The 13455-nt window shown below is 36.7% G+C and overlaps 1 protein-coding gene across 2 annotated transcripts in view; it reads left to right on the top strand.

Moving 5' to 3' along the window:
* The window catches only part of Nsf (N-ethylmaleimide sensitive factor, vesicle fusing ATPase), a 149879-nt gene that overhangs the window by 102150 nt on the left and 34274 nt on the right, over nt 1-13455 (top strand). For both annotated transcript variants that reach the window (XM_071602924.1, XM_027921771.2), the window contains exons 14-15: nt 2463-2619; nt 5488-5621. In XM_071602924.1, the coding sequence (XP_071459025.1) occupies nt 2463-2619; nt 5488-5621 (291 nt within the window). The remainder of the gene's footprint in view (nt 1-2462; nt 2620-5487; nt 5622-13455) is intronic.

Raw genomic sequence — 13455 nt, 5'->3', positions numbered from 1 at the left:
GTAAAGTAATGGAAACAGGAGAAGTGGCACTGTTTTTGAGACAATATTACAAAATGACTTTCTGCGAGATGGAAGTTATAAGAACTGTTAAAATTAACACATACATCAGGTAATCAAAAATGACTTTTTCAGGGATATGATAATCTTTAAAAAGTTGAAATTCTCCGCCAGGCATGGTAGAGCACACCTGTAATTCCAGCTACTCATGAGGTTGAGGCAGGAGGATCCAAAGTTCAAGGCCAGTCTGGGCAACTTAGCAAGACCCTTTCTCCAAAAAATTTTTCTTAAAAAGGGTGAGAGATACAGCTCAGTGTGCAAGGCTCTGGATTCTATCCCTAGTACTGTTGGGGGGAGGGGCAGGAAATGTTGAAATTCTCAAAATATATGACCTATACATGAACATGGGCTTGTTTTTTTCAACACATTTATTCTCCTGTTAATCATGAAAATCCAATTCAATTATTTGTACTAAAGTTATTGACAACTTTGGGCAGCTATTTTGATGGGAATTATAATCTTTGTAATTAGGAGTTGAAAATGAAGAGGGATGTGATTTAAGCTTCAATATGTGATGAACTTAAAAAAAAAAGAATTATTGCTGTTATTTCCTTTTTCTAACCTTTAAATTTTTCACTATACTTTCTCATGTCTTTTATTTTTTCCTTTGTGTGTGTGTGTGTGTGTGTGTGTGTATGTGTGTGTGTGATGCTAGAGATTAAACCCAGAGCCTTGTTTGTGCTAGGCAAGCACTCTACCACTGAGCTATATCCCCAGCCACAGCTTCTCATTTCTATCTCATTCTAAACCTTATATTTACATATATATCCTTACCTTGGTGCCATTTTACTTATCTCCCCTATCACAAAGTTGATGTGGACACATAATTTCTATTTCATATTCCCATTTTAATCAACAGCACCTAACATAATCAGTGTTAAGATAATATTCCTATCTGCTGAGCTGTTTCTAATTTCTAAGACCTTAATTACTTTCTCTCTTTATTTTTTTTTTTTGACAGAATGACCACAACCTATATACTCTATAGATACAAGCATGTTGGAATGTACTCATTTGCTCAGGGATTATGAGGATTTGGGTTCTGGTAGAATCTGAGCCTAGAATCTATTGTTTTTATTCCATTAAGTTATCTAAAGTAGCTTTTTTGCTGTTGTTTTGATTGGGTAAAAACATTAAATGAGAAATTATAAGATGGCTTTATTCTTTGTTTTTTTTTTTTAAATATTTTTAGTTTTAGTTGTAAATGGATCTTTCACTTTATTTATTTATATGCAGTGCTGAGGATTGAACCCAGGGCCTCACGCATGCCAGGCAAGTGCTCTACCATTGAGCTACAACTCATGCCCCTAATTGTTTTGGCTTTTCAGACTTAATGTTAATACAAGATAGTGTTTAATAGTCTTGGTGTGTAGGAATTTTTACTCATCTTTTATGCCTTTCAGTATTTTACTTTATTTTTTTCAGAAGGTTTTACGTTTATTACTGAATCAACCTCCTAGTGCAAAACAGAAACAAAAAGAAAAATCGGACCCATAAAACATGTCCAACTGAGCTGGGGATGTGGCTCAAGTGGTGGCGCGCTCGCCTGGCATGCCTGCGGCCCGGGTTCAATCCTTAGCACCACATACAAACAAAGATGTTGTGTCCGCTGAAAACTAAAAAATAAATATTAAAAAATTCTCTCTCTCTCTCTCTCTCTCTCTCTCTCTCTCTCTCTCTCTCTTTAAAAGTAAAATAAAATAAAATAAAACATGTCCAACTGTCCAGACAATGGTGACATTTTCAGCTTACTACAGCAAGATGATAGTGACCTTGACACAGTATAAATATGTATATCATTTCATGTGCAATTCTTTTTTTGATATTTTTTTAGTTGTAGTTGGACACAATACCTTTATTATAGTGCTGAGGATTGAACCCAGGGTCTTGCACATGCTAGGCGAGTGCTTTACCGCTGAACCACAACCCCAGCCCCTCACGTACAATTCTTTATGTAGACCCAGTTTGGTTCTTCTCTAATATGTTCTCTTAAGAATTATACAAGATTTTCTGGGTGTGGTAGCACACGCCTGTAATCCCAGCAGTTTGAGAGGCTGAGGCAGGAGGATTGTGAATTCAAATGAGACCCTGTCTCTAAATAAAATACAATATAGGGCTGGGGATGTGGCTCAATGGTCGAGTGACCCTGAGTTCAATTCCCCAGTATCCTCTCCCCCCAAAAAAGAGTTACACATCATTTAATTACCAGTTTTCATTCAAGCCCCTGGGGAATGGAACAATTTTGCTTTTGTTTCTTGGTCAGGTATTGCTTGTCTTGAAAGTCTTGTGAGAAGATATGGTGAGGAATAGAACCAAGCACAAATAACACAATGGTGGAGAAATTAAATATTTTACTTTTTAATACTAATGTTCAAAATGCTTTAAATTATCCTTTCCCTCATTAGGCATTTGGCACAAATCAAGAGGATTATGCAAGTTACATTATGAATGGAATCATCAAATGGGGTGACCCAGTTACTCGCGTTCTGGATGATGGGGAGCTGCTGGTCCAGCAGACTAAAAACAGTGACCGCACACCACTGGTTAGCGTCCTTTTAGAAGGTGAGAAAGAATGATGAGATGGCCTTAAACGTTTAAGAACAGCAGCACTTTTAAAAAGCCATTTAGCACATTCCAGAATTGATTTTCAGTTCTAAACCTTATTCATAATCTGAAAATAGTTACCCAGTCTGTGTACCAATATTATACACAAATTAAAATTTCCTTGGGATTGAGTGTTACTGATAGCAATTAGTTTTCTTGTAGGATTGTATCTAAATTTCTCTGATATTAAATAGACCTCATTCAGTTACAAGAATATTTACTGAATACTTGCTGTGTTTTAGGCTACTTAGTTGCTGGAGATAGAGACATTCAAGCATCTCCACTCAAGCGTTCAGTCTAGTCATGAAAAAGACTTGTAAAGAAATTCCTAACTACAGCATTTGTGTGTAAGGATGTGTGCTAATGCAAGAAATTTTGCCCAAGGGTTGTCAGAGTAAACCAGAAGTGATGGTTCATTTAGGCCTTGAAGGATTAGTTAGGATTTTATCAAGTAGACAACAGGGGAAGGACATTCCATTCACAAATAATTAATGTACAATTATGATTAGTATGAGGACAGAAAAATTCAGTGAGGCCAGATGACAGGAACCTAACTCCCTCAAAAGTCATGGGGCAAGGGCTCCTTGAGAGAAGCATGTTAAGCCCAGACCCAAAGGATGCAGAGAAGCTGGCTGGGCTATGTAATTGGTGTTCTAGGCAGAGTGACTAGCATGTGAAAAAGCCCTGAGCAGAGAAGATCTGAAAACAGAAAAATTCACTACACATAAACTGAAGAAGTGTAGATAGGAGCCATTTCTTACAAAGCCTCACTGGCGATGTTAAAGACTGCATCTTGGGACTGGAGTTGTGGTTCAGTTGGTAGAGTACTTGCATAGCATGCATGAGGCCCTGGGTTTGATCCCCAGCACCACATTTAAAAAAATAAAATAAAAAAACCTAAATAAACAAAATAAAGGTATTGTGTCCATCTACAGCTAAAAAAATAAAAAGACTGCATCTTAGGGGCAATGGGAAGCCATTTGTAGGGTTTTAAGCAATAAGTCATGTGAGCAGATGTGTGTTTTCAGAACATCATCATAATTGCCTCATCATGGAGAATGGATGGAAAATCAAAAAGAAGCAGTTGCATCTTGTCTTAATGAGTGCTGGTTGAGTGGAGCTGGAGCCCAGTAGGCTAATCTGAGAAATATCTAGGAGGTAGAACAAAGTGTGACAAAAATCATTATTATTAATTCTCAACTATAATTGGGTTAATATTCTTCAAGACCTTCCCATTTGCCAATCACTCTGTTAGTATTTTATATGAGTTATCTCATTTAAGCCTAATGTCAGTTCTGTGGGAATAGATGCTTTTGTTATCCCTGTCTTGTAATTGTGGGGGCTGAAGCTTGGAAATATTGGTTTGATTGTTTAGTTATCATACATATATCAGTTATCACACATGACTCCCAGATTTCTGGCATTATAGAGCCTGGTAAATGGTGCTGTTTACTAAGATTAGGAATACTAGTGAAGAAGCAGTTTGAGGAAGACAGATCATGAGTTCGGTTTTGAATAAATTCTAGGCTCCTGTAGGAGAATTAAATTAGAAATGGCAAATAGCCTATTGCATAGGTAGGCCTGGCACTCAGAAGAGTAGCCCGGCTGGCAATAGATTCATGATTTGTCAGTTTGGAGACTGACTTTGAAACCATGGGAATGGATGAAGTCACTTACAGAAGAAGTGAGGGTTGAGATGAAGAGAGGACCTAGAACTTATCTCTGAGGTGCATTAACAATTTAGGACTAAAAAAAGTGGGAAGTGCTGACAAAGGAGACTGAGCAAGAGTCTTGTTGAGGAGTAAGGGGCCAAGGGAGAGCATGCTGTCTCAGAAGCCAGAAATGGAAAGGTGTTTCAAGAAAGAGGGAAGTTACAAGTTGTATCAAATTTTCTAAGAGGTCAACAAAGATGAAGTATCTCTCTTGATTGGTAGCACGGAGATCATTGATGGTAGCCTAATCATGTCATGCAGTGGAAGCTGTATGGTTGGTGGCGATGGACAGATGAAGGGGAGATGAAGAGTGAAGCTACAAATGGAGATGATTGTTTAGGGAAGTTCCATTTTGAAGGGTATTGTTGAGTGGAATGAAGTCCAGAAAGGGTGTTTTTTTGTTTTTTTTTTAACTGTCAGATCAGATCATGTTTAACACTATTGAAAAAGCTTCAGGGAAGAGGAAGCAGCTGAACATATTAGAACGAGGAAGGGTCGCTAATGTCAGGTTCCTGAGAAGATGGTAGGGAAAAATTTATTGGTTTATGGTTGGAAGAGGGACGTATCTTCCAATACACATGAGGGGAGGGAAAGGTTGTCTAAATGCAGGTAAATTTGTAGATTTGGTTGCCTTTAGATAAGGCCTGTGTCTTTAGAATTCTATCTTTTTATAGAACATTTACTTCTAATGAGGCAGTTTTTCCCTAGTCACAATATCATCTCCTAACACGATAGTATTTTTTGTTAAACAGTTTGATAGAACTAATATCACAAGTGCTGATAGGCATTACATTCTCTCCCTCCCCCCTTTCTCTCTTTTAAGAAACAAAACCCTGGCACTTTATAAACACAGTGAGAATTTTGAAAGATTAAGGCAATGTGAAACAGCAAGAAGGCATGTTATTTCACCATACTTTTAAAAAATGCTAATCAGATCATTAAGTTTAGTTGCTAATAAATAAAAGGAAACATGTCTGCCATGAAACTGTGTCAGGAAATGTTAATGAGCAACTAGTTGAGACCTCAGTACATTGTGGATCAAAGTTTAAACTTGTTTGATTCTCCTTTGCTTAGGTTGGCTTTTTTCCCCTGACTTGTTCATATCTTTATGCAGGCCCTCCTCATAGTGGGAAGACTGCATTAGCTGCAAAGATCGCAGAGGAATCCAACTTCCCCTTCATCAAGATCTGTTCTCCTGATAAGATGATTGGCTTTTCTGAGACAGCCAAGTGTCAGGCCATGAAGAAGGTATCAAGATTTGTAATTTTATTTTAATTTCCTGTCCCTTAGATGTGTGTGTGCACACACACGTGCGTGCTTGTACATACATGTATATACATGCATATATCTGCCTTTGTACACATGTACATAAACCCTGTAGTAACTGTTCTTCTCAAATGAAACTAAATTATCAGCATACCTTGTAAGGGAGGGGCATTAACTGTTTTTGTTTTTGTTTTTTTAACTTTGTAATGCATTTTTTAAAATTTTTTTTCAGTTGTAGATGGACATGATATCTTTATTTATTTATTTTTATGTGGTGCTGAGGATTGAACCCAGTGCCTCATACGTGTGAGACATGTGCTCTACCACTGAGCCACAACCCTAGCCCCTGTAATACATTTTTATTAAGGGTATCTTTACCTTTTAAATTATCTTTTTTGTTTAGTACATTTTAAGATTAATTTTCATTTCTTAACTTTATATCAACTTGATTAAAAGAAGAATTGTTAAGAGTATTCAGGTGGAGTAGAGCAAACTTATATAGGATTTCTTTTAAGTTCTTTTATTTATGTATAAAGTTGAACTGTTGAAGGCCAATTAAGTTGATTGGATAGTTTGGGAAAGAAAAGAGGTGATCATTGGGAAGATATTCCCAAGAATCCCTACAAAAGGATGATTGTATGTTAGGTAATAGAGTCTGCTTGACAACTTAACTCAGTCCTCAATCTTCTTTTCCCCATTTAACACTTTCTTAATATGGCTACTTTGAACCATCAGTGAAGCTAAAACAACATAGAATAGGATCCTAGAGCTGAAAGGACATTAAGATCATCTGGTCCATCTCTCTTATATTCAAGAAAGTGACAAGTAGGTTATCTAAGATAGATGACTGCTCAAAAAAAAAAAAAAAAACCTTTTCGAAAGTCTCACTATGAAGACTCTACCTATTTGTCTCACTTGGTAGTCAATGTTGTCATTGGTAGGCTAATTTGACATCCTACCAGACAGATAGTGAGGAAATTATATTTTATATCCAACTAAAGTATTTCTTTGATTTAAACCTTTTTTTATGCTTGATCTTTTACTCGTATGAATTGATAAAAGTAAAAGACGTGGGAAAGTCATAACTGGGGAAGAAAATCCTGAAAATTGAGTGCTGCCTACTAAACATGATTCTGGGTGTTCTTTGGTCTTACTCATAGGCCCTCACTTCTAACCCACCCCAGATGGTAGAAGTGCTTTAGTTTTTCGTTAGGAAAGGGACTAAAAAGGAAAAACCCATTCCAAAATCCCAGACTCCCCCAAATCAAAGTTTAAGAAGTTAGTCTCTTGTTTTTGTAGGTTGCAGAAAATTGTTGGTGATGGGTGCTTGCAGTAGATGGAAGAAGCAGATTCTGAGCCACGAGCCCTGAAATGGCAAGATTTATACTCTAGGGCTGGTGGTATAGCTGAGTGGTAGAGTGCTTGCCTAGCATGTGTGAGGTCCTTGGTTCAATCCCCAGAATGCTCCCCCCCAAAATAGTTAATATTCTATTTAAAGATCTTTCAAATTGGGTGTGAATGAGAGAGGAAAGTTGCCAGCCATGGAAAGACCTCAGACTATCATAGTTCACTCTATTTCTGAGTAGTATCTATCCTTCTCAGGAATATCTGCAGAGAATAAACAAGACTAGTAACTCCCGAGAGTAGGTGGGGTCTGTCTGTCTTTGTTATTTTTCAGTGATGGGGATCAAACCCTGGACTTGAAGCATGGTGGGCAAGCTGTCTACCACTGAGGTATTTTCCAGTCCTTATTTTCTGGTTTTTATTTTCCCTTAAGCCACTCCTGGTGAAAATTTAAATAATAGCCTTTTGAATTTCCCTATTTAATTGAGAAGCTAATTCTGTTGCATTTCCCTACACTGTCTGTTCCTGTGCTTGTTCAAAAGTGGTAGTCTTCCCTGCAGACGCTCCATTGCTTTTCACCAGATGCCAGCTTCTACCTCAGATGTACTGTGGGATGTGGGTGGATAGGCCTAGTTTTTCTATAAAGTTTTTAAAAAGTACTTTAGGCTTCTGCAGATCAAAGCTTCTTTGTGAGTGTGAGATATTATCATTTTTATTAATTTAATCTCTTGCAAATTGACTTGAGGGGGGGAGGTAATATATGCTGATTTTAGAGGCTTAAATGGTTAAATTAATGGCTTAATAACTTATGATTTAATCTTTAAATTGTTGAAGCATTTCAAGGTGGAGTTTTAGATGAGTAGAAGGCTAAAGAATATAAAAATAAGTGTCTATACAAGCTTATTCAAAATCATTTCAATTCATGATTCACTGTCTGGATCATCCATGTACTCTTCAAGTTACAAAAATTATTTCTGCTTCAGCAGTATAATAAATTCACATTAGACTTTTTGGTTTTCCTCAGGGGGAAAAATATGATTCCCTGTAACTAAAGTTCAGAACAGAGAAAAGAATGAAGCATAGGTGTCTTAGAAATATATTAGAAATATTACAAAATCTTTCCCTGCAAATAGCTTTCACATTGTTACCTAATGATAGGTTGACAAAAGCCCGAGGGCTCAAACCAGTCTAAAGATGCTCAGTCTTCCAAGTTGTTTTTGAAAATGAAATATAAATGCCATTCTTTAGTTATTGTAGTCTACCTCCCACCACTGTTCTCCTCTCTACATTTTCAGTGGGAAGAAAATGTTTTTAACTTTTTTTCAGAGCACAAATGATTTATAATGTTTTATCATCCTGGAGAAAACATTTCTTTCCTTCTAAGTGCTACCCCCCAAAATATAGCTTTTCCTAATTACAAAAATAATTTAGAAAATACAGAAAAGCATAAATACCTATCTTCTTCAATTCTTTTTTCTACACACACACTGTATTGGGGATCACATTGAACATAGTATTTTTTGTTGGTTTTAATTTTTTTGCAGTATTGAACCCGTGGGCTTGCACATGATAGGCAAGTGCTCTATCTCTGAACTATATCCCTATTCCTTTTTATTTTCTTTTGAGATAGAGTCTCCCTGAGTTGCCTCAGGCTGGCTCAAACTTATGATCCTCCTGCCTCAGCCTCCCAAGTAGCAGGGATTTAACAGATTTGTGCCACCACATCCAGTGACATACTATTATTCGTTCGTTTGTTCATTCATATATATATACACACACACACACACATACATATTACGTTCATACATACATACATACATACTGAGGATTGAACCCAAGGGCACTTACTATTGATTTATTTTTTATTTTGAGACAGGGTCTTACTAAGTTGCTGAGGCTGGCCTCAAACTTGTAATCCTCCTGCCTCAGCCTCCTGAATAGCTAGGATTACCTCCACACCTGGGGAAACATACTGCTTTAAACCTGATTTTTTTTCACTCAAGATATTAAGAACTTTTAAAAATATCACTAATATGTATCTCGATGTTATGTTAAATTAATAGCTGTATAGTACCCCTTTAAATAGTCCCACTTTGTTGCACATTTAAGTTGTATCCAGGTTGACCCAGGTTGGTTTTTTACAATTATAAATAATATTCTATAGAATTTCCAACCTAGAGAAACCACTATTTCTTATTAGATTTTTCTTCGGTATATTAGCATGTTATAAGTGAGAATTTGGACTTAGGATTCACATAGATCTGAGTTTTACTCTATGACCTTGGACAAGTTCCTTACCTTATAAGCTTGTTTTTCTCAGCTATGAGTGAAGGTAATATTCATAGCTGCTTCTTAGGGTTATTATGAGAATTAAATTATATGGTAATTTATGTAAAGTAACACTGAGTACCTGTAACATATAATATGTACTCAATAAAGTACAGCAACTGTTTTTACTTATTATACATACTTTCTGATTATTTTCTTAGTGTAAATTCTCAGAATTGGGACTGCTAAGGCAAAAATATTAATATTTAAAGGATTTTTATGCATATTGTTATTACAATTCTTATGTAAATATACTAATGATTTATAAAGTCCACTTCTTCAGAAAGTTGTACTAATTTGCACTTGCAGCTGTGTCATTTGAGAATGAGTTCTTAGGATTTGTACCCCCACTTGATAGTATTAAAATTTTTTTGCTAGTTTGTTAGACAAAAAGTTGGCCCTGAAGTATTTCTTCAGCTACATTTTAATGATTAACTGTTCAATTTTAAAGATTTTTCAAATGTTTTATAATGACAATAGTTTGTGCAACTCAAAAATAATGTAACATGTTAATTTTTGTTGAAGAGGGGTGGTCTGAATTAGTTAAGACATAGAGTATCTTTATGAGCATTTATTACTCAAACCAAGAGGTGAGTGTGGGATAGTGGAGAAGGCCAGTAGGCTTGCTTTAATGAGAATGTGAGATTCTATTGTAATTATGCTACTGCTTCTTTTTCACAAATGGTGTAAAAATACATGAAAGTAGTTTATTCTCAATTAGTTTAGAATTGACCATGTGTTTCTCTCAATTTGCTTAATAAATCCTTTCTCCACAGATAAACTCCTCATCACTGACAAAGTACATATGAGATATTAGCCTTATATTTGTGGGGGGAGGGGAAATACCATATGTTCCATTAAGAGATTTGAAGAACTCACAGATACTGCTTTTCTCTCCCATTTTATGTTTGCTTCCTAAACTTCATTCTGCTTTTAAATTTTAACTCTCTTATCCACTTTTGCATAATATCTGAAAACATCTTTTTTGCCAGTTCTAGTAGTAACATTAAATGAAAAAAATAACAAAGCAACAGAATTTGATTTTAACAGTTATCTAATCTTGATGCTTTCTAAGTAAGCAATGAGTACAAAGATGAAATAGAATAATTGTATACAACTAAATTGAACAAAATTAAGTTAAAATATTAGTGATTTATAAAACTACATCCATTAATAACATGGTATAGTCTTATTTTCAAAGGATTGAAAATTAATGGAAGAAATTTTCCTTTCCACTAGCTTTGCAAGAAAGAAATAATCTTCTTTGAATATCCTTCTGTAAATCCCACTGCAAATTGTAGTCTGCACAGAACAGAATCATGGTGCCTAATCCTCCTCTTTTCATGGTTTAGTCTATACAAAGAGCAGAGCTGGAAATTGGATCTTTTGACAGCAGTTACTAAGCAACAGAATTTGGATGTTTTTGGTTAACATCCTAATATATCATGTAGCTGATTTGTTGAAGTTTTTGCATGTCTTAGCCGAGAGAAGTGGATACTCCGGAAGTGACTACAGATCCTTGTATGGCTGGGTTGGGGGGGGGGGTGTGTTCCTTTTGTTTAATGAACTGTGTCTTCTTTTACTTGTATCTGTTTAGCATATAAAGGAGGATGGTGCCAAACTTTCAGACTTTGTTGTAACTTTTTATTTTATTAAGCATACTCACTCTGAGGTTCATGTTATATGAAAATGTAAGATTTTTTTTCCTGAAAAGCAGGGAGAACAAATAAGGGATTTTAAGGTCATCCAAGAAGCTTTAGTGCTTTGCCAAAAGTTTAGGTCCACTTCCTGAGGCAGTTTCATTAGAAGACAGCTGATGTTTGCTTGGTTTACTCCCAAGTTATTTTTAGAAACTAGAGATTATCACTGATGGCACCCATTTAAATTTGCTCATTTACGTTTTTATATGCTACCAAATATGATTAGAGTATGCTTTCAACTAATTGCTGACAGATTTACTACATTAGGGATTTTCTAAGCCATTAGATTCCTACTATCATCAGATTGCTACTAACTAGGTTTGGCTAACTTTGTGCCAACTGCTCCAAAGTTGAGATGAACTCTTTCAGCCCCCAAAAGAACCAGAGAACTCGGCCTCACTTACCTAAGAGCACAAAGAAGTTAGAGAAAACGGATTTTGGAATCTACTTGGTACACACTTTGCTCTGTGGCTTGTGATTCTGAAAGTCTGGGATTAACATGGAACGAATGCAGGTGTGCATTCATGTAGACTCCAGAGCCTGCAGCTGCCGTTTCTCCCCTACTCACAGGTGGCTGGCTGTAGTGCATTTGAAGATTCCTGGAGTGGACTCTGTCTTAAGAGTGTCCTGCACCATTTATAGACCTGTCCCCAATTCCTCCATGGCAGGAGCCCACTTCTGCTACAGTGCTTACAGAGCACATCCAACACACTCCTGCCTTGAGCTCATGCTCCCCATGTTCTGGGTTGTCTCTTATGACCCTGGAGTCTGTTTTGTGTTATCTGCCTTTACAAGCAAGAGAAGTAGTACCAGAGGGTTTTTAACAGTGGCAATCTCCTCACACGCACAGCGAGAAATAGACCGTGAGATTCTGTTTTCTCAAGATTGTCTTCATCCTTTTGAGTAGACCTCATCATTTCCATGCCGACAGATGCCACTTTTTCCCGCTATTCCTTCTTCAACTCTTCCCATTTTCTTTCTTTAATCTTTTCTTTCAGATTTCGTACTTGACTCTAAGACCATATATATAGTGTTAAATTTACTAGCTCTATAGGAAACTCCCTGATAAAACTAAGATGGTCATACATATGATCATACACAGATTAATTTTATATGAACATACATAGATTAATTTTATATGATCATACATAGATGAATTTTTCAAAGCGTCTGTAACATACAGCGCCCAGCTCCAGCTTAGCCCTCCTTGGCACTCTAGGTAGCATCTTTTGATCTGGTGCAGGCACCACATGTCTGTCTGTTCTGTGTTATTACCAGTGGTAAGTCATGGTATTCTGACTGGGCCAGTCCACAATATTATTTTTTCTGCATTTTTTTTCCAGTACCTCCTCCTTTGGTGGTTTACTACCTAAAGCGGTGGTAAAGTCTCTCAGCTCAATATGCATATATTATCACTAGACTTTAGTCTGGCATCTAATTTCTTGTGCTTGCCCATCAAATCTGAGTCTCAGTGATCATTCTGCTGGGGCCTCAGGCCAGGAATCCATGAGTTTCTGAGGAGACTAGACAGAAATCATGGACCCAAGGGAAGAGTGATGACCTCATATTCCACTAGGGACTAGATAAGGAAGAGAATATACGTGGAAGGGGTGTGGGTATGTATATTTAAATTAGAGCAGAGTCACTTCCCAGAAGAGTTCCAGTCATTGAGATTGGTCAAGTTACAACTAGAATTGCACTGCCTTTGTCATGCTTAGCACATTAAAAGACTTAGCTGTGAGTGCTCCTCTCTCTGGGGTAGTAATTAGTGCACTGACTGCTGTCTATAAAACAACAACAACAGAACCCCCACTACTTTACATTAAATGACACCCATAGGAGTTTTTCTTCTAAAATGTTTTAGGTAGCCCAGGCAATCAACTATGAAGCGATTTGTAAAGCTTTGTGAATTATAATATCTGAGATAAGTTGGTAAGACTATATACCACATAGCAATTTATCATCAATATAGATCCCAGAAATGTCCTGAATAAGGTCTCTGTAGCCATATAAGCTATACATTGTTTTGAGAAAAAAAAAAGCTGATTCAAGAAAAAACGTAGGATTACTGCAACAAGCCAGACCCTGGTCTCTCAGGCCCCTGTGGCTGTAATCCATAATCTCACAGTCTGATGACAGAACTATATGCTTGCCTCAGAACTTATACTAGAATTATGAAAAATGTTTTGAAAAGCAAAGCATCATTTTAAGGGATTCCCTGAAATCCCCTGAGTTTGTAAGTTACCACATTGGATGCCATATTGGCCTAATCTTCAAAAATTAGCAAGTAACTACAATGGAGCTACTGCCAGACTCTCCCAGTATCTTGAATTCCCCAGCTCAAAGTCAAAAGGAGCCATCATTTTGTATCAAGAGACTGAAATATCCTATTCTCATCCATTCTTCCCTTTTGGGGGGAGAAGATTAAAGGCTTTTCTCTTCTT

The sequence above is a fragment of the Marmota flaviventris genome, chromosome 17 (genome assembly GCF_047511675.1).
Source record: "Marmota flaviventris isolate mMarFla1 chromosome 17, mMarFla1.hap1, whole genome shotgun sequence".
In the NCBI taxonomy this organism is placed as follows: Eukaryota; Metazoa; Chordata; class Mammalia; order Rodentia; family Sciuridae; genus Marmota; species Marmota flaviventris.
Note: the sequence above shows the minus strand (reverse complement) of the source record. Positions and strands in the feature narration are given on the sequence as shown.